The sequence below is a fragment of the Sander lucioperca genome, chromosome 12, assembly GCF_008315115.2.
Source record: "Sander lucioperca isolate FBNREF2018 chromosome 12, SLUC_FBN_1.2, whole genome shotgun sequence".
Taxonomy (NCBI): Eukaryota; Metazoa; Chordata; class Actinopteri; order Perciformes; family Percidae; genus Sander; species Sander lucioperca.
Window position 1 is genome coordinate 38,149,637 of NC_050184.1, and position 21,703 is coordinate 38,171,339.

A 21,703-nucleotide genomic window follows, 5' to 3' on the forward strand; every position below is an offset into this window, starting at 1 on the left:
TTATTTTACTGTCTTCTTCTTTCCAGTGAAAATACTATTGTTTAATGTGGTGCATTCCTGTAACTGCTAGGCTTCTTTTTCTGCCACAGTGTCATTTTTCAGACAGCTTTATGGCTCCAGACTGTCCGGTGTCACCGGTGTTTTTGTTCAACATCTCTACTGATGAATGCTTAACACTCATTTTGGGGAGCTGCCCTTACCTGAATACTTCCCCCCTTTACTCCTCTTGATGAAACAGAGGATGAGCAGTATCAATAGCAGCAGCACAATGGCGCTCACAACACCAATGAACCAGCCCTGCGTTGCAAAGCTTGGCTGCACCTCCGTCACTCCTTCAGAGGGAAAAGAAGAGGGAGGTGAAAAGACAAGAGTTTTTATAATGTAAAAACAGGATGAAAGTACAAGAGGAGTGGAAAGGATGAAACTGGTAGGAGAAACAAGATAAAAGAGGGAGAAGAATCTAAAGCAAAAGAAACAGAGCATTATGCATTCTGACAGGGTGGCATTGCATTGGGAACCAAAGAACACATCACAATACGCCAAACAAACACACATAATGGATCATTGCATATGGCTAACCAAGCTCTCTTCTCATATGAGTCTTTTAAGGCAGTGGAGAGAACTGCAAGACACTCTCTGTAGGATCAGGCTTTATATTTAGATGTGGGAAGCCCAGAGGAATGAACAGAGAAGATGAAAGGAAAGAGGATGAATGAAGGCTCAAAGTACCTGTTCCTTCTGTCTTGATTTCAGTCTCGAAGAAGGTGGTGTTGCTGTAGGTGAAGAGTAGATGATAATGAGAGCCAGGAGTCAGGCCCTGGAGCTGGTAGAAAGACTGAGAGGAGTTCACCTTCTCTGTTTTCTTCAATTTACTGCCATCTGCAGAGACATGACATGAACCTTGATTTCCTTGTTATTGTTTAGGAAAGTGAAACTATTCCCAAGATGGAGTAATGGTTTTAAAAGGTTGAATATATTGAAGTTTTCCCTATGCACTTATTAGTGTAGATATCATACCATTTTTGTTGAGGTAGTGGACCTGGAAGCAAACATTCCTGTGTCTCTTTTTGGCCACCCAGCTGAGGTTAACAAAGTTTTCCCCAACAGACAGGTGGATGTCGGCAGGAGGCACTGCGAGACATTCAGACAGTGGAATCAAATTCTTGATCTAATACAATCTGGTCCTGTTTGTGTCAGATCTGTGATAGTGAAGAACGCTGTAAATTGTCTTTGTACCTCCATCCAGTGTGGTGGCGCCCTCCCTCATGATGGGCTCTCCGTCCCCTGCAGCAGTGCGCCCCCTCACAAAGAAGCGATAGTGGCTGTAGTGGTCCAGGCCTTTCAGGGTAAGGTGGATGACTGTGGGGTCGTCTATTGTCTCTACCTGCATGGGGCTGTCATCACTCTCCACAACTGACCACAGCACAGCAGAAAAAACATTCAATCACAACTTGATCTTCAACACATCATTATGGGTGACACATGACTGACTGATGAGCATCATTAGGAGGCTATGCTTTGACATTTTTCTAGTGTTATTGATTTAGCTGGAAATGAATTGTGTGGTGTTATTCATACTACTGATGTTTTCACTGATGTCTTCAATGCAGAATAGAAGCACTTATAGCTTCTATAGCACTTAACAAAATCATTGATATGTCTGATGTTGGTTATTTTGTGGGCTAGGGGTGTAAACGATGCTCACTCTGTTGGTACTGCAGTAGATATCCAATAAGGACTCCATTGGGGTGGCCAGGAGGCGTCCAGTGGAGGGTCATTTCTGTCTCTGATGGGCTGTCCAGCATCAGGGACATGGGAGGACCAGGAACTAGCAGCAACACCAAATGAAAATGCACTAGGCTTAAAATGAATTATGATACTATTTTTATATACTGTCACCTATTTTCCCTCAAACAACTGCCTGCTCAATAATATCTATCCCTATCTATTAATTTCACCCTCCTTCTCTTAACTGCCCTCCACCCACTCAAGCTCTGGATATCAGTGTCATTTTCTCTGTTGTAATACACTATCCATCTCTCCTTTCCTCCCATCTTGCCCCATTTGTGTCTCCCTGTCTGTAATTAAACCTGTTTACCCACTTTATCTATCACCTCCCCCCATTTCAGCCTCATCGCCGCCTTCCCTCTTTTACCCCCAATTTTTCCTCTTGTTATCATTCTCACCTCCCTCATCAGTCTTGAAGGGCATCGTCTCAGAGCGGGGTCCCTCTCCTTTGCTGTTGAATACAGCTACAGCCAGGGCGTAGTGGGAGTATGGTCTGAGATCACTGATCACTTTCTTCTCCTCGCTGGGCCCAGTCTCCACCACCACAGTGCTCTCTGGCTCCCTGGACCGCCGGCCTCGGTGGTGGCCCCTGGAGCCGATTCTGGTCAAGTAGATCTGGAGCCACAAAATCAGTCATGATTAAATAGGAAATCATGGGTAAGTTTATATTGGAAATTTTAAAAAAATAATTCATGTCATATCAAGAGACATTTTCTAATGACATTAAAACTGTTTTTAAAGCAGTTTTAAAAAGGATAAAGTATGGCTAGGATGTTGAATGGATGATGCATCAACAACCCAAAAGAGAGAAAGGGAAGCAGTGCGACTAGACTGTGATACCTTCTGAAGGTGAGATAATCTAAAAAATAAATAAAAAAGGCTCTATTCCTCACAACCTTGAAACTAAAGACAACTCTGAAGGCCTTGCCAAGCTAAGATCTGGCTGCCTCAGCTGTAAACCCAAAATATGTATAATTCATGAGGACAGGGGCTGAATATGTTAGGGCAAACAACAGAGGAGATACAGGATCAGTACCTTGTATCCCAGCAGGTGTCCTCTGACCGTCTCTTTGTCTACTGGCCTCCAGTTCACTTTGATGGTAGTGCTGTTCATTAGTTCAACACCGACATTCGTTGGAGCCTCCAATGGAACTGAGAGACAATGACAGACAGGAGGGCGATAGGTGAGAATTAATACCAAGTAGAAATATTCCAAGTAAAACAAAACCTGTGGAAAAGCTGTTTAGCAACCTTTTAAAAAAATATACGTATATTTTACCATTTTCTCCTGAGTAGCCAATGCCTGGGTCTGGCTCAGGTCCGTCTCCTTTCCCATTGACAGCCTGAACTTTGATCTCAAAGGCAGAAAAGTTGCCAATGTCATTGACTGTGAATGGTGATGTGGTTGTGTAGTTGGTGTGCCAGTTGGGCCCACTGCCCACCACTCGCCTCCAGAACACCCGATACTTGAAGTCAGGTCCATTGAAGTTACGTTTGTCCATTTCCTGCAGTGATAGCAACAGCAACCAATAATTCACAACATTTTAAAATGAGTTGGATGCTGCTTCAGGTAATGAATACATTTAGATAACAGATGTACCTCCCAGGTTATGACCAGAGTGTCTGGGTCTTCGGATACACTCCTAACATCTTTCGGGTTATTGTCTGGAGCTGTGATTGGAGAAAAAAAAGTGCATTGTAGTGTTATTCGGGGTTCACTTTGAGATTGAAAACTTGTGGTTATAAAACACAGGCTCTAACCTTCAGCAGGTGTGTTGTGGATTTCAGATGGCCTGCTAGGGTCACTCTTTCCAACATAATTGATGGCAATGACCCGGAAACGGTAGGACATATAGGGCCACAGAGGTAGGCTAGCACGCTCCTTGTTTCCCATTACTCTCTTCAGCTCTTCCCAACCTCTCTCCTTCGAACCTTGGTCCTCAAACTCAACCACATACTCTGCAGAGAGAGAAAGAAAGAGTCAGGAGGGATGGAGAAAGACAGGATGTAAACAATAAGGAAACAATAGAAACATAGAAAACATCATTCAATTCAGTCATACTGAGACACTTCGTGCTGCAGGTCAAATAATAATCCTGGCCAAGTAGTGAAAACAGAGCCGCCTTTTTTATTTTGCCAGAGGCAGATAAATTATATGGGTTTGTTGCTCTGAGTATCGGAGTTATACAAGATGAAAAGTTTTGTTTAAATACTGTTTGTGCATGTGTGTGTGCGCATGTGTGAGTCAGTGTATAGCCTCACAAGAGAAGAAAGACTGAGGACGAACGAGACAGATGTGTGTGTGTGTGTCTAAGTGTGAGTATGTGTGTCCGTGTGTGTTTGTTTGTACTAAACCTAGCACAGGGCTGTTGTGGTCGTCTCCAGGAGTCCAGCTGAGGGTGACTGCACGATGCTTAGGATCAGTGATCTGGAGGAGGACAGGAGGGTCTGGACTATCTGAGGGGGACAACAATAATATCATCAACACAACTGCCTGCACACGGCTTGTCTTTTAACAAATAGGAAAAGTAAAATTACTGAACATCATACAGTATATGATCAATGACCTTACCCCATATAGTGAGAGTGCCACTGGCTTCAGCCATGTCAAGCTTAGTGATGACCTGACAGGTGTACACAGCCTCATCATCTGCTTCCACATTAGTTATTTTCAGCTCTGGTCCATCAACTGTGTATCTGAGGAAATATGGTCAAAATTGTTATCCTCATCTTTCTCCTACTTAACATGACTACCTCTCTTTATTTATTATCATATCTCCCTTTTCCTACTATTGCTTTCACCATGGTAAGTCAGTTTATTCATATAACAGGAACAATACAGATGAACACTACTACATGGGGAAAATAAATGTAATGAATATAGGGTGTGTTCCTGATTAGGCTTAAAACAACTAAACAAACAAAAATATATAATAATCATCCTATCTGTAATTTCTAACATCCTCATTGTTGTCAGTTCTCTAATGTGTAGTCTTTAGTCTTACTTTTCATTACTGTGGGAGTCAAATATCTTTTTATCGTTCTTTCTCCACTGAATTTGTGGAGAGCCGAGTTTAGGGTCAACAAGGGCCAGACAAGTGAAGATTGTTGTGTTTCCACGCTGCACCTTCAGATCCTGTGGAGGTGACAGGATCACTGTCCTGTCTGGAGAAAGCAAGCAGACACACAATGATGAGACAAGCTGCATGAGGTGCAACTAACATCAGCTGCTGTGTGTGTGTGTGTGTGTGTGTGTGTGTGTGTGTGTGTGTGTGTGTGTGTGTGTGTGTGTGTGTGTGTGTGTGTGTGTGTGTGTGTTTCTACTCACTGAGCACTTCCAGTTCGACACTGACAGACAAGTTGGTGTTCTGTACAGAGCAGGTGTAGAAGCCCGAATCGTCGTGGGTGACATTAGAGATCTCAAGGACTCCGTTGGTGAGCGGGTTCATTCTGGGATCCGCCAGAAGGGAGGAGGTGCTGCTGCTCTCCCTGGAAAAGACACACAACACACATTAGAAACTTGGCAAGCACAGTAGGAAATACACCTATACTTTTTTAGTTACTTCAGGGGCTAATAAATTCACTAGTTCAATTGCCATTCGCCTATTTCACCAAAAAAAAAAAAACCTACTTGGACACTGACATTATTCACAGTCCAGATGTAACAGCATTTGGCTGTTAATGTATGCATGTGAAGAGCTACCTACGCAATAATATCTCTGTGAAATTTGTTAAAATAAAAGCACACTAGAATACATAATAATTTACAATGCAATAGAACACAATGGAAATTATTATTATTATTAATAATAATAATAATAATAATAATAATAGTAACACTCATAATAATAATAATACTAATAATAATAATAATAACTTTATTTCGATAGCACCTTTAAAAACAGAGTTTACAAAGTGCGTTGACAGACAAATAAGGTGGTTATGTGCCTCACCATATGACTTTAGGTTTAGGAGAGCCAAAGGTTTCACATTCCAGTAAAGCCTTCTTGCCCTCTGGAACTGTGTATGTATTCCCATCCTCAGTAAGGATCTGGGGAGGCAGCTCTGTAACAACACACACAAGAGAAATAAGACACAAACAGACCTACACACACACACACACACACACACACACACACACACACACACACACACACACACACACACACACACACACACACACACACACTCACACAACTCTGTTTAATAAGTGAGAAATCAATCATTCACCAATGACGTAAACATTGGTGTTGATGAGAATGGTTCCATGTTTGTTGGAGGCCTGGCACTGGTAGATGGCAGTGTCTCCAAAGTTGACATCCTTTAGGATTAGAGATCCGCTTGCTGTCAGAGAACGTCTGGAGTCCTTGTCGGTTGCTGTTACAAAAACACACAGTCAGCACAGTGCACAGTGCCCAAGGTTGTGTGTTGAGGTATGTATTTGCAGTTGGGTGTATGCACAGACCTGAGAGGGGGATCCCGTTGATCGTCCAGCTGATGGTAGGAGAGGGGATGCCGTCTGCCAGGCAGTCTAGTCTGACTGTCTCACCTGGGGCATATAACTGACTGGGTGGCTCCTTGATCCAGTAGGGAGCCGCTACAAGGGAAAGAATATATTAATTACACACAGTACAATCAAAACATACAGTACATTTTTAAGTTACACAGTACCAAACCTTTACAGGACAGTACTCAGTGAGTCTATTTGAGATTGATAGGTCACACCCTACAAACTGTCAAACTCTCTCAAAATGAAGTAACTGATCACCAAACTGTTTTATTGTTACACACCATTAATTTTAGTTAGTTAAGGTCTATTTACTACTCACAGGGAGTACTACTCAGCTTGTGACAGTGTAATATCTTCTTGTCTTTGTCAAGAGAAAATTACTCATATGACATGAGCCGGGTGTCTCAGCCTGGGGTCAGAGAACAAGTTTCTTACAGAGAGCCTGCGAACAAGGGCACAAGCTTTAAATATGGCATCTAACGAAAGATGCTGGTCAGGTGGCATTATGAGAAGTGCAGGAGTTTGACCCATAATAGGGACTAAAAGTCAGAATACAGTATCTCTGTGTTTTTTTATCTGGCTTTTGCAAGTGTCCTAACTTTGTGAACTTTGCTATCCTAAATAGCTTGAATACTTTGTAAACATTCATCTAAGAACAAAGGTGAAGAATTAATTTATCTTGGAACAGCTGACAGATAATGATTTTGTATTAGTTGCTAATTGTGAAGCAGGTTATGTACCTGGCACCTGGCTAAACCTAATAAATACAGATACAGTAATGTGAACAGTGTAGTGTGAATCTGGATTATTGTAGTTACCATTATGTTGTAAATTCACAATACATGTGTGTGTGTGTGTGTGTGTGTGTGTGTGTGTGTATGTGTGTGTGTGTGTGTGTGTGTGTGTGTGTTTGTGTGACATACCTTCCACAGCCACAGTGTAAGTGTGGCTGGCCTTCCCTTGGGAGTTCTCAGCTATACACTGGTACTCGCCACCGTCACTCTCTGAGATATTACTGATGCGCAGGCGGCGGTTGAACATTTCTTCAATGGCCCGAGATTCAGACTTCTCGCCATCCTTCTTCAGCCACGAAACTTGGGGAGTTGGACTGAAGAGGAGAGGAAGAGGTATAGCAGGAATGTAAAGGATGTGGATGGAGGGATGCAACAGAGGAAGGGACACATGGAACAGAGAGAGGTAGGAGGAAGGGAGAGAGATGGATGCAAGGCAGGTAAGATTGATTAAAGGATGCAGTTCAAGTTTTCTGATTGATGGGGGCACACACATATGCACACACACACACACACACTCACAGGCCTTGGACGATGCACTCAAGCTCCACAGTCTGGCCCCTGAGAGCATGGTAAGTGCTGTGGCTTCCAGTAGGTTTCATCATGTGGGGCCTCCTGTTCCGCAGTACGGAGTTGGCTGGAGAAAGAGAGGTGGAAACACAAAGACAGAGGGAAGGAGTCATACATATTTATGGGTAATTTTCAAATTGTCGTGCTGCTGACACAGCAGCCACTTTAGAGACTCTGACACACACAAATGCAGGGTGTGGAATCATGTGGAGAAGACTTTAGCTTTTTAACAACACATCATTGTACGGATTTTACACACACACACACACACACACACACACACACACACACACACACACACACACACACACACACACACACACAGAGGTCTCATGTTAACATGTGCTCATCTTTTTGACCTCTACTTGGGCCACAGATGCTGACAGCCACGTCTCAGTGTGAGCTGCATCTAATTACCACAGGGCTGAGGAAGTCAAGGGCCCCCTGTCGGCTCTGTGACCGTCTTCTGGATACTGTAATGCTTTGGTCAGCACAACATGCCACCACATGGGTATGATTTTAACTATGAGGCCTCAGAAGTTGTCATCAGATTTCTCTCTCTAAAAAGTAAGAATTGATTGAGAATTTAGAAACTGATTTTTAAGGGATGTCACTGTCAATCCACACAGCCCATCTTTCAAAATGAATGTACTTTACACAATGCATGTATCAAGGACGGTCTAAACTAGATCATTAAGGTTTGTTTCACCCAAATGACAAAATGGCAATGTTGGTCTGTCAGATGGTTCAACAGCTACTGAATGGATTGCCCATCACTTTATTGCTTTAAAATCTGAATAAAAGCATTCTTAGCCTAAAGATGCATTTCTGGAAGTTCAGGTCATTTCAGTCAAGTCTACTGTAAGACAGGCAGTTAATCCAGAGCAAAACTCACAGGGATTTACAGTCAGAGTGATGGGTTCCTTTGCCAGAATGGTGCGTGTCGCCAGATACTGGACATTGCAGGTGTAGTCATTCCTGTTGTCTTCAGTTGTCAGATGGGCAAAGTATAGGTTGCCATCCTTCCCCACCACCACCCGTTCACTCAGCTGGATATGGTGTAGCCCTTCAGAGAGAGGAAATGAGAAAGAGAACAAGAGAGGAATTGATGACAGATAGAGTCAGTGGAAAAATGAGAGACAAGGGAGATAGAATGAGGAGTTTAACAAGAGAATAAAATAGTTAGAGGAAATAGGAGAGGGAGGCCTAGAGAGTAGTAGCAGTAGGATGAGAGAAATAAAAAAATGTTGATAAAGACTATATATATATATATATATATATATAGACTCTGCTCAGGGGGGGGACAACAAAGGATAGATAGATAGATAGATAGATAGATAGATAGATAGATAGATAGATAGATAGATAGATAGTCTAAGTAGCAGATTTATTGAAGAGACGGGAAGGATGTAATGGAAGGAAAGATGGAAAGGTAATGTACTCACTCCAGTCCATCCAGTGAATGATAGGCTCCATAGAGCTCTGCGGGGGGTTACACTTCAGAACAATACTGTTTCCCTCTTCAGACTTCACATTCACCTTTTTTTCTTTCTGCTGGGATGGGGGAACTAAAGGGAGGCAAGTGAGGAAAAACCTACCTGTTAGTCTGCTGCATAGATACACACACGTGTACACAAACATGTAGACAACCACATGTGCAAACATTTGTCGGTGTCATGTAAAGATTTTCTAAAGCAATCCACATCACTAGTTAACTTAAACATACAATGCAGTGGACAGGGAGTATGTTTTATAAATCCCCATTTGAGGAACTTTAAGAATCTGAGGAGCAGTGTGTGAGAATGCGCCAGGTTGTCTTTTGCCTTGCAGAGGTAGAATGATGTGATTTGTGAGTCATATGTGTTTACCCTCCTCCTCCTCCTCCCCACTTCCCCTCTGCCCATTGTTGATAACCCCACAGGAGCTACTGAAGAGGGCTTCATATGACATCAACTCAAGAGCGTTTCTGGGGAAACCGTTGTCAGGGAAACTGTGAAGGAAGGAGGTCGCCCAGGAGAGAGCCAGTCACACACACAGGTGGATGGATACACAGAGGTGCTCTTTACTTTTGCCCAGGGGCCCATGTGTGTGCCTGTGCATGTGTGTACGCGAGTATTTGCTGATTATAATGTTATTGCATGTAATTATTTTCTGGGTGGCGGTACTTGGAGCTCTCGGTGTGAGCCTCCATCTGCTAACAAATGAGCTCTCTATAAAGCAGGGCAAGGAAAAGGTTTATATGCTGGCTCCGCTCACAGCTTTGTAAATCGCTCTGTCATTGCTGATAAAAACCAACAACAACACGGCTCGCTTCTAATCTGGACCTTGAAGGCATTTACATGAGCTCTAACACTGAAACTGACATCTAATAAGACATGTAACTCCTCTAATGTGATGTAGTTCGTTTGAAAACATATCAGAGGAGCTGTTATTAGTTTGATGCTATTTCAAATGGTGTGATTTGTCTCCCATGGCAAAAGCCAAAAATAACAAATCAGCAAAATACTCACTGAGCATGATGGAATTTGAATGTTCAAATTAACCGTCAAAATGTAATGACTCTGTCTCAATAATCGGTCAGTTGCTTTGGGATTAATCAGCCGTCAGCGTGTTCTTACCATCAGTGGTGAGTGTGGCCTCGTTAGAGACGGCTGTCCCCAGCTCATTGGATGCATAGCAGACATATTTGGCTTGGTACTGCTTCAGGTTGTCCATAGAATTACTGAGTGTGTAGAATGCGAATGAGCCAGGGCGCTCAGAAACCTTCAACTCTGGGTCACTGCCTGGGTCAAACTCCTCTCCATCCTTTGTCCATCGGAAACTTGAGCAAAGAGAAGAAGAATCAGTAACACTGATGGGAGAGTGTTCACTCAAATAACAAAGTCAAAAAAAGAATTTCCGTGCCTTTGAAAAAGCCATCTTAAAACACACACAAGATGTCCTTACATGTCACTGAATTGGAGGGCACAAATTAATTGATGCAAAATGTACACAAGATGCCCCTGTAGGACTTATAAGCTTGTGCTGTGTAATTGCAATATTCATCTTTTCCTTGGCAATTGGAGCAGTTTTCCACTTCAGTGCAGCTAAGACACTCTGAAAAGATTGCTCGCGGGCTTAATGACATTTATCCCTTGTTGAAATGAGAACTCTGACTGGCAGAAGCTGTGCTCTAGATGTAATACTAATATGTAGATGTCAGCTGAACAAGGAGAGGGATGGTCGCCATTCTCAGTTGTCTAAAAAGATAACCAGTGACTAGGCTCCTCCATGACTAATATAGCATCTTCAGACTGTATATGTTTATGGATGTATGTGTGTGCTGACTAACATGGGTAGAGGGTTGCCGGAGGCTTCACAGCTCATGACGAGGTCTTCAACACTAAAGACGGTGACAGACTCCGGATGTGTGATGATCATTGGAGGCCTCTTGACTGCAAGGACCAAAAACAGAGTTAGTGCTGTCACAACACCAGTTATAAAAGCAGGCGTGCATGTGCTATTACACACCTATATGGTTTAAAAAGACATGCACACACACTCAGAATAGTGCTGCAGTCTTCACATGACCCGCTTTTCTTCTGCATGCTGCTGTAATAACTCCAGCTATGACATACACACATGTTACCCTATTGAAACACACACATCTAAGCAAACAGCACAGAATAGACAGATATACCACTCATTTTCATAGTTTACTGTAACAGCTGCCAATAAGTATATTCAGTCAATATCACTTAAAAAGACTCCCCAGAGGAAGAGATGAAATGTAGACTGAGGAAAGGATTGAGAGTAAGAGAGCAGGCAGAGAAAATGGGTTGATATGAGAGGAAATTGATACAGCATAATGTAAGAGGAAGAGTTCATGTAAAAGAGATATATGGCACAGTGCTCCCTGAGAGCCTGAGAGATAGGCAGAGGGTTGAAAAGAGTCTGTGAGGAATTGAAGCAGAGATTTTGAAGGACAAAAGTAATGACCACCAGAAGGGGTTTCTCCTTCTCCGTCGCCACTTTCCATAACAGCCATAAAGCAATGCCTCGATACCAGACTCATAAAAACCAACATGCTGGGAATACTGTATTGAACCAGCATGTTTGATTTTTCCACGTGCTTTATGGCCCATGTCGTATTTTTATGTTCTGTTTTTCAATACCTATAGACAGAAATGTAAATCTTATTCTCCACATAGCTTCAGTGACACTGTTTGCAGTGGAATAGAGGTCACAGCTTGATACTTGTTGGTAGAGTCTTTAATTTGACTTTAAAGTAAAGAGACAGAGCCTGAGATGAATTTACATTATGTAGATAAATGGGTAAAGGAGGACACAGGAAGGAGAAGGGGAGGCTGCAGTAGATGACAAGACGGCGGCGATGGAGATGGAGAGCTGAGCTGAGCGGACAGGGGAGATATATGGAAGTGCAGCAAAGAAAGAGAGCATGAGAGCAACAGACAAAGAACAAAGGGAGACAGAGGTAGAGGGAAAAAAACAAACAAGGGGTAGATTCATAAATAGACAAATAGGGAGAGTGTGGGAATTTAATGAAAGAATTCCCACTGAAAGAGGAAATAAGCTCATTTCCTCAGCTGATCAAATTGAAGTATGGGCTGCAGGCGCAGCTCCATTATTGGCAGAGGAGGAGGAGGAGGAGTAGAGGAGCCGGTGCTTAGTGCTTTAACTCCTCTTTATTTCCCTGTGCCTTTGATCTGACAGCCCTGCTGCCTCCTTACAGACAGCACCTCCTCACACTTTCTCCTCCCTGTATCTATAGGGATCTCACCTACGTAATACATCCATGGATCTCACCTATTGTGAGCCGATGAGGCTAAACACACATCCACGTACAGAAAAAGACGCATGTTCACAATATACAACACACACACATCCTCACGTACAAACACACATCCACAATACTAAGACAGATGCACGCACACACGCAAGCGTAACACTGCAACTGCACACTAATGCTTGACTCATTAAAGTGCAGCACATGACTTTCACTGTGTGCTGGATGGAAAATAACCTCTTTGGCATAATGAAAGTGTTTTCAATAAGCTTTGCCAGCACCTGCATTAAGACAAATAGACGTCAATAAAGTTAAAAGCACTTACGATCACTTATGTGGTCTGTTAGTCCACATTGGTGGCCAGAGAAAAGGCAATGAGGGAAAAAAACATTTTAGTTACAGTAAACAAGAAGGAGAACAAGATAGTTAACATACAGACAGACATAGAGAGAGAGAGTGATTCAATTTAATTTTTTTTTTGTTCATGCCAATAAAACAAATTGAATTAAAATAGAGAGATAGATCGATAGATAGATAGACTGACAATTTAACAACAATGATAATGACGATAAAGCAGTGTGTCTCCTGTAATGGGGCGTAGCTTTTAACCCTGGCCTCCCTGACACAACGCATCTCCTTTATTGATCCCGATCACTGCCCTAGTGACTCTCATTGATGTGGCAGAGGCTCATTAATTGAAAGGCAGGGGACACCTTGACCTTTTATATCTTTGACCTCCTCCTTCCTCCTCCTCATCGTCCTCCCTTCATCCTCCTCGGCCCTCTCACCTCTGTGTCACCTCCCCCCTTTGGGAATTAGACTGGAAGATTTACTGCATTTCATCAACATTTACAGGTTATGGAAATGTGTCCACATATGTGCGATATCTTGTTTGTACACACACTTTGAAGGCTGTGTGGGTGGTGAAGGACTGTGACTCACTGTAAGTAGTCTTAGATAAAGAGTGAAAAACAAAAGCAGCAGTGAAAACAATATTCCATCTCTCTTTCTCTCACTCTCTCTCTCTCTCTCTCTCTCTCTCTCTCTCTCTCTCTCTCTCTATTGGAGCTCTGTGGGCAGGCCAACAGCAGCAGAGGAGATGAGGATCAATTTCCCTGCAGGCCAAGAAGCTCAGCTGTATTTCTAATGCCCACATATTGCATCAAGGAGGAGGAGGAGAAAGAAATGAGAGTGATTGTGGAAAAACCTTGCTGGATTTTTGTTGTGTAACTCAATTGTTGATTAAATTACTCCCCAATCAGATTCTGGTTTGCACCAAGGAAACCAGATCAATAGTGGGACTAATCAATGCAGTATGAAGGGATCAATTACAAAGTAATTAGACACACCACAGGCACAGATGAGCGCTTACCAAAGAAACCTCAGACAGTGTAGTATTTCGAGCACAACAGCGCAATCCAACCCTGAATATTGAAATTACTAAAGGAGAAACACATGTTCATTCTGCTCATTTGCACTAATTAATCATGATAAAAGATCATTATTAGCTGTGCTTTGATGAATCAACAATGTAATTAACACAACAAATAAATCTTTGAACCTCATGGAAGCATTCAGCCACAATAGTTATGAATGGTACAATATGAATCTGTACTCACAGTTGGAGGGTATGTGTATGGCTGCTTGGCTGGGCTGGGCAGCAAGAGAGAGGAGGAGGAGGAGGAGGGGGAGTAGGCGAGAGGAGCACTGCCCCCTACTGCAAACCTGCTGTCGCTGCGTGTGAGGCATTGCTCACTGTCCCATCAAAGTCCCACCTGCTCACACACACGTACAGTAAAACGCACAGAGAGGGCACACACACACACACACACACACACACACTCGTGCAGAGCAAGTGCGAGACTTTGTTTCTTTTCCAGGAGGCCTCGACTTTGCCTTTTACGTCCTTCGTCTTTTTACTTTTTTTTCTTCTTTTTCCTTTCGCTCTCTTCTATAAGTCAGGTCCACGCCCTCCTGCTGGTTTCCCCTCTGAAACATAAAAGAGAGGGGGGAGGTGAAGGGAGGACAAGTGGAGAAGCGAGAGGGAGGGGGCAGAGAGGGGCCATGTGTCAGAATGGGAGAAAAATTACCCTGCACCATGTGGTCAGACCTATACACAGACAGAGGCACGGAGTTAACACACCAATCAAGGGTCAACAATACAAATTCCCAACAAAAAGAACCAACAATGCCTATCACTGAACCTGTTTCTGGTTAAATACATGACCAGTGGCCCATATGGAAAGGCCAGTCAGCAGGACAGATGGACAGAATACCACAACAAGAAGCCGAACAGAGCCTTTCAGCACCCAGATGGGCTGTGGACAGACAAATGCAGACTGATGAAGTGTCAAATCAAATAATACGCAAGACAGACAAACAAATAGTTGATAATTAGGTTGACTGGTCTGGGCTGCTTTGCACAAACTGAACAGTCCGTAGTGTACTTGGGAGATAGTGCTGTGATAAGTGTGCGATAAAAATGCTATCAGTCATGGTGAGTGAGGCAAGCCACCCCTGCTAGGAGTCTATCCGTTCTCCATCTGTACCCTTGGATCCGGTCCTCGCCACAACATGCAGGCTGTCCTCCCCCGCGGCACCACGTGGCGCAGCCCGCTGACTGTTTACACTACTCAGTATCACACAAAAAGAACTGTTATTGCACACCATGATTAAGACAAAAGAAAATGGCGATAATAGAAAGAGGATGCTTATTTGGCAGCTCTGCAGTAATGGCAGCCTGATTGAAAGAGTCCTGGCTCTGCACGCCGCTGTTTTGTTGGCAATGCCACAATGGAGTGATGGGTAACCTTGGAGAGTGGGGGGGAGGTCAGAGAAGAGAGAAGATGAAGATGATGGAGAAGAGTGGTGGCGAGAAGAGGATGGAGAGATGTGATTATCATTAATTTTCTGTTATCTAGTGGGTGAAGGCTGGTCAGTTAATTACAGGGGATATTTCCATGTCACTTAGTGAAAAATGTATTGAAAAATATCTTAAAGAGAGCAAAAGGAATATGGGATTTGTGTACATCAACAGAGCCAAACTAGATGAAATTAAGAACCAAGCAAGAGCTGAGCCTTTAATAAGGCAGTTTAAACGAACAGCATTGGGATTAAATTAGCTATTACACTAACTTGCTTGCTTTGTCAGAAGAATGGCACAAGCACATAGAGAGGAAGAAGAAGGAGGGGTGAAGTGGGTGGAGGACTTAAGGGGAAGATAAAGAGGAAAAGTGGGTTTGAAGAGGAGAACAGAGGGAGAGGTGGAGGTGAGGGAGGAGAGAGGCAGAGTGGAGGAGGAAGGAATAGAGGTGATGGGAGGAGTGGAGGGATATGGAAAGAGAGGAGGAGGGATGACAAAGGGTGACAGCTGTGACGCTAATCCTATCCATCCACTTGCACACATGTACACGCTCTTCCAATCAGTGTGCATCATTTGTCCACTTTCTTCTTGTTCCTTTTCTTATTCTACTTCTTTTCCTGTCCTTTCATCAGCAGCTTTAGTGGTTGTTGTTCTCTGAAGACATGGGGGCCAATTACAGTGATCCAGTCTTAAACCTACCTCTCCAAAATGCCATTAGAGCCAGATGAATGAAGCAGGGCTAGTCAGGGTATTAGTACTTGTGTTATTCTGTGATCTAAGGTGGAAGCTTGCCTATCAGTGCCCCCTCCAAAGACACGGTGAGGGAGAGCCGAGTAGAGCAAAGCAGGACGCTGATTAACGATCTGGCACGCCGTCGCTTGTCATGCTGCCAATCAGGGGTGTTTCTAGGACTTGAGGAGGTTCAGGGCTTAGCCCGGACCCATTTAAATAAACTTAATGCAATGCAAAACAGCAATTGGTTTGCCCAGATTGTTAATAGCCAGTGTATGTTCATTAATGCCCCAGTTTGTAGATGTTAGTTAGATGGCACCAACATTTGGCCTAATCATAACTGGCCTGGCAACCCAAAGATCAAGGTTTTGTTTCCAGATCTGTGAGGTGACTTATGAAGCGGGGGGTCAGGGGGTCCTCCCACAGAAAATTTTGAGCGTTAAACACTTAATTTCCTGCATTCAGGTGAATTTTTATGCACCTATTTCTACCTTTTTCTGAATCAATTTATGCTAGAAATATCTTTATGTAAAGGAAAACATAGGGGACAATTCAAAAAATAAAAACATAATGGAATATTTTGCAGTAAGGCTCTTAGGCATTCTATATTGCTTTCAACTATTTATTCTCCTGTAGATCGACTTTTCTAATTATATCTGAGTCAGCACACATATAGCCTAGGCATAATTTACTCTTCCCTCCTCTTTTGCGTCTTTTGTTGGAGAAGTAACCTCCTTAAATGTGCATATGACAGTTATTCACCTCAATGATACATCAATTCATTTTAATTTATTAATAAACCCCTGGACTGTAATATGTGTTTGAGCAAGATTTCTGCTCATGTTCAAAACTTTGTGCACATAAAAAAAGAAAAATAAAGTGATAATAGGCTATTACAAGAATACAGTCACTATATTTCAGAAAATAATCTACCTGCACCATAGTCTGCTGTGCATTAGGCTACGTGATTGCTCTGCTGATATGGTAGATCTCAGACCTTCTGACTGACTCAGAGCCCCGTTTGAGACTCTGGTCTCTGAATGACACACAGTTTAGCTAGGGAAGTGGCTGAACGCTGCTCTACATCGGAGGTGGAAAACCGAAACTACTGCAGAAATACACTGAGCACAAACGCGTCACATCTGCCGCAGCATGTCCACAGCAGAGCGCGTCATTCATAAACCTGAAGATGAGAGAGAGGGCAAGAGATCCGGGGCTATTCATAAAACTGAATAGCCGGGGCTGTAGCCAGGGACGCCCAGGCCTAACAACGCCTCTGCTGCCAATCACAATTCACTAAGAAAGTGTACTGCACGTACACGTACACACACACACACACACACACACTCAGGTACACACTCATGGGGAGTAACAGACATACAAATACAAAGAAGCTTGCAACGCATGGATAGACCGACAGAAAGGAAGGCAGACAGACAGACACACACCTCGAGTGGCGAGTGGTTTGACAGACGAGATCAGACTGATAAAAGGGCATGGTCCATTGGGCTCCAGTCAGGATGTAGACTAGACCTTGCCAAAGAATATTCCAGTCATGTTGAGTAGAAGCAGTAAAGGGGAACACTATAATGGGTTGGGAGGGGAGTGTAAAGGAGAGACTGTGAGAGAGAGGGAGAGAGAGAGGCAGACACAGACAGAAAGAGAAGAGAAGTGGCATGGAAGGTTGCCACATAATGAGGCCAGCCACCCAAACATGCTGATAGCACAGACTGATGTGGCCTGACACGCTAGCGCACACACAAACACACAGACATACTTCCAAGCTGTGTGCACTGCATGGAGCCTCGTGGAGCTCTATTATCACAGGGGTGAGAGTCTCTGACATGGAAGCAGATGCCTGATTTCACTTCTTCAGCGTGTCCGCTGTGCAGCTGTCAACGATCCAATCCCAGCCCTGTTACCTGCTTCATTGGACAGGGTCAAAGGTCACGCCTGGGATGGCTACTTGCAGCTGGGCTGAGATGACCCGCCAGTGTTTCTGAGTGCTTTTTAAAAACTATTATCACCACTGGGATGTCAACGGGAGCCATCAAAAGTCGTTCAATTGCAGGAAGATTGTAGAGTAAGCAGCGCTTTGTTGAGATTTGAGGGCGTGGTCGTTTTTATTTTACAAGAAAGCCTAACTGCAGAGATTAGCCGTGTATCAAACGAGCCAAATCGACCAAGTCAATTTTGCAACTTCCTCAATTATTCATGAATTCCAGCTTTAAGGCATATTGCTTAAAAAACACAAATAACCCAAACATTTTATATTATGCTGTTAGTGTCGCTATCATTAGTAGAATTTAATTGCTGCACGCCATTGTGGTGTGTAACCCGCTTGTACATTAACTACATTAAATAGAAAACTGCACCCTTCTTCTGCAAAATGTAGTAATTAGCATTAAGTAGACATGTTGGGTGTTGCCAAGGACTTTGAATACTGAATAGGCTCTCTTATCAGTGGCGGGGATGGGGGGCAACACACACAAGATCAGACCTCAAGAGTCAAATCATGTTCTGAATTTCACACATATTCTAATCCCCATCATGCCAACCACCCACATATACATGAGAAACATTACAGTTCGCTTCATATCCTCACATATGCATATAAGGAGCTGCTATGTTGATACATGTAGCCTGGTAAATTTTCTCTCATGCAAATATCAATTCTGAAAGCTTCTCTGTACTTTGATCAGATTTGCTGCTCTACTGGATTTGTGTATGTGTGTGTGTGTGTGTGTGTGTGTGTGTGTGTGTGTGTGTGTGTGTATGTGTGTATGTGTGTGTGTGTGTGTGTGTGTGTGTGTGTGTGTGTGTGTGTGTGTGTGTGCGCGCGTGCGTGTGTGTATGTGTGTTTGTCTGCATGTTCAAACATGTGTGCAGGTCTTGTGTCCTGTCATGCCTTGCTTTTAAATATTAACCACCTCCAGCTGTGAAGATGTGTAGGGGGAGAGGATGCGGGACGGAAGGAGGGGGGGAGAAAAATAAATGAATACATGCCCCCCTTTACCCCCTACTCTTCCCTCAGGGTTAGTCTGTCTGAAGAAACATCAGGCTGAAAAGAGACGGACGGAGGGACAAGGGGAAGATGGAGTGATTTAGACATAAACAAAGAGAGCACTCACTAAGAGAAATGGACTGATAGGCATTACAGGAGAAAGGCAGTAAGAGATTATAAGGGTCAATGGATAGTAAAAGTGAAGAGGGGGGACTGAGAAACAAGGTGATGTGGGTGGGGGGTAGATGATCAGGCCCCTTACAGAGTGAATTATTCATAGAAATCCCCTTCCTGTCGGCACAATTTGCCCTAAATTCACCCAAATTCATAATTCATTCACACCCCTCGCCATACATTTGGTTTGGTCCCAGACTGATGCTGTCCATCTATACCTGGTGTCTTTGGTGAGGCTGTCTGATTCTCTCCTTCACTTCCTCCCCTCTTCCTCTCTCTGGCAGGGTCATACTTAATGCATGAGCCTGTTGCAGTGAGACAAGTCTCAGACCCACTTTGTCGCGACAGCAGAAAAATACCACAAATCATGTAAAATAATACCAGCTACCTGTTTCTGCTCGGCTCCACAATTCACTTCGTAATACAGACATGTCTTTCATCATTCACCGCAGTGAAGATTGCATTTCTTTTAAGCCTTTCTCTCGTTTTCTACCTAGAAGCAGAGCCCTATAATAGGAACTGTCCAAGAACGATGAGTGCCCATTTTCATGTCACCTTTTTATCAGTCTTCTTCTTCTCCTTCTCTCTCAGCCCCCTTGTTAGCTGACACTAAAAGCTTTCTTCAATTCCCCCCGATCACTTTTCACAGCACATTTCCTAGCCCCTATCCCTCTCCTCTTCTTCTCTTCTATTTACAACGCCTTTTCTCTCCATCAATTTGATAAACTGCTGTGGTAGCACTCCGGCTTGAACAATAGGCAAAGCTGCTGATTAATTCAATATTTGCAACTTTGATGGAAAAGGTGCTTTACAGTACAGTGGGAAACCAATATCTCCCTCATGCCGGTACTCGTTGTTTAAAAGGCAGAGTAACATGTTTGAAGACCAATGATCCATGGTCAACTGCAAATGGAAATTCACCAGCGAAAAAAGCTGCAAAGCTACAGCTTATCTGGAATCATGGTATACAGACAGCACATTTATCAATACCACTATTAGCATAAGCTTGGCCGTTAGATGCTTAGCTACTCCCACTAGTGTCAAATGCGGCGATAGAATTCACGCCATATTTTCCTCATTTTCCAAACGCCTGCACCTCTTTTGAAGACCCCACCTTAACCCCCCACCCCCCTCCAGTCTGACAAGGGTTAGGGGTTAATATTGGAGTGACACAAAGCTGGAGAAAATAAAGGTTGTCAGAGGAGCCGTGAGGGCAACCGCCCACTCTCGCTCTATACTGGTTGCCATAACAACAGGGTCTCCACACAGCATCCCCCCTTGTACATACAAATTCAGTTATTCACACACATGGACACTAACAGGTTTGCGGTATCACTTACATATGCACATGCACGTACACACGCTCACTCATTTGTTGCCCCACACTGACAGGCCCTCCCTCAAACACACACACACACACACACACACACACACACACACACAGTACAAATACTGGATGTCTTCACATTTATACCAAGTACACATACTTAAACAGACATATGGACACACATAACACCTTAACTAGTTACTCAATGATTTATAAAGGGGAAATCATTTAGACTCATCCAACTGAAAATGAAAGTACAAAAGACTAGTACAAGAAGTACAAGACTCCCAAAGTCCTCTACAAATCTCTATTCTCCCTCTCTCTCCTTTGTACACCAATAAACGTGCACACAGTCATCCCTTCTATTGCCAAGACTACATAAGAAGCTACCTCTGGCGTGATTTATTTATTGATGTTTTTTCCCCTTAAGACACAATGGGAATGGTAGAATAAAAGAAGTGGTGAATAATTGAAGGGGATGGGAGTGGACTCATTAAGGAAAGAGAGTAGAGGTGGATGAAGGGAAGGAGAAAGAAGGGCAACACCGGTGGGAGATCAAAGGTAGGACTGGCAACGTCAACAACAAAAAGTCTGAAAAATTCATAGGAAGTAAAAAACAAAGAGAGAAAGAAAAAAAAAGTGTGAATGACAGATGTGAAAAAAGAGAGATCTGGTTATGGGATCACTGGCCAGTAAAAGCCCTGTAACGATCAAAAACATAACCACTAATGTAATAGTGTATCAGATTCCCTGCATGTGTGTGTTTGTGTGCACATGAGCCCATGTGTGTTGCAGTGTGTATCAGTAGAGATCATCCTGTGTGTCAGCAGGTCAGCTAATCTCTCTTGTCAGCTAATGGAGCCGGTCTTGCAGATGGAGTGCCGCCTCTTGCTCTCTCTCTTCTTCTAGCATGTTAGCTGCTGCTCACTTAGATCCACAACTGATAAGGTAATTTGCTTATGGCTTGTCTGTCAGTCAGTTAGTCACAGGAAATGGAGATGTATGAGAATGGATCATAATGGTAGCTTTGTGTTGATAAAATCATGACTGTAGACTTAGGACACAACACGTGGGCAGTGCTGCAATATTGAATCTCTTATTTATTTCATTTCAATTCACCTGTGATCTCAATAAATATGGAAAGAAAACAGACTTGGT

The 21,703-nt window shown here is 43.3% G+C and overlaps 1 protein-coding gene across 5 annotated transcripts in view; it reads right to left on the minus strand.

Moving 5' to 3' along the window:
* Positions 1-21,703, minus strand: part of l1cama (L1 cell adhesion molecule, paralog a) — a 41,012-nt gene that overhangs the window by 3,057 nt on the left and 16,252 nt on the right. For 2 of the 5 annotated variants that reach the window (XM_036007881.1, XM_036007880.1), the window contains exons 2-26: positions 14,065-14,434; positions 12,771-12,785; positions 10,991-11,093; positions 10,278-10,480; positions 9,105-9,227; positions 8,555-8,725; positions 7,612-7,726; positions 7,222-7,406; positions 6,254-6,385; positions 6,019-6,165; positions 5,742-5,853; positions 5,117-5,277; positions 4,794-4,953; positions 4,361-4,485; positions 4,144-4,245; positions 3,550-3,747; positions 3,389-3,459; positions 3,068-3,293; positions 2,825-2,940; positions 2,187-2,403; positions 1,706-1,828; positions 1,237-1,413; positions 1,018-1,131; positions 730-879; positions 201-329 (exon numbers count right to left, since the gene is read on the minus strand). In XM_036007881.1, the coding sequence (XP_035863774.1) occupies positions 201-329; positions 730-879; positions 1,018-1,131; positions 1,237-1,413; positions 1,706-1,828; positions 2,187-2,403; positions 2,825-2,940; positions 3,068-3,293; positions 3,389-3,459; positions 3,550-3,747; positions 4,144-4,245; positions 4,361-4,485; positions 4,794-4,953; positions 5,117-5,277; positions 5,742-5,853; positions 6,019-6,165; positions 6,254-6,385; positions 7,222-7,406; positions 7,612-7,726; positions 8,555-8,725; positions 9,105-9,227; positions 10,278-10,480; positions 10,991-11,093; positions 12,771-12,785; positions 14,065-14,194 (3,505 nt within the window). In that variant the 5' untranslated portion in view covers positions 14,195-14,434. Of the gene's footprint in view, positions 1-200; positions 333-729; positions 880-1,017; positions 1,132-1,236; positions 1,414-1,705; positions 1,829-2,186; positions 2,404-2,824; positions 2,941-3,067; positions 3,294-3,388; positions 3,460-3,549; positions 3,748-4,143; positions 4,246-4,360; positions 4,486-4,793; positions 4,954-5,116; positions 5,278-5,741; positions 5,854-6,018; positions 6,166-6,253; positions 6,386-7,221; positions 7,407-7,611; positions 7,727-8,554; positions 8,726-9,104; positions 9,228-10,277; positions 10,481-10,990; positions 11,094-12,770; positions 12,786-14,064; positions 14,435-21,703 lie in introns of all 5 variants that reach the window. The other 3 variants (XM_031283910.2, XM_031283900.2, XM_031283920.2) reach the window with 2 other exon arrangements.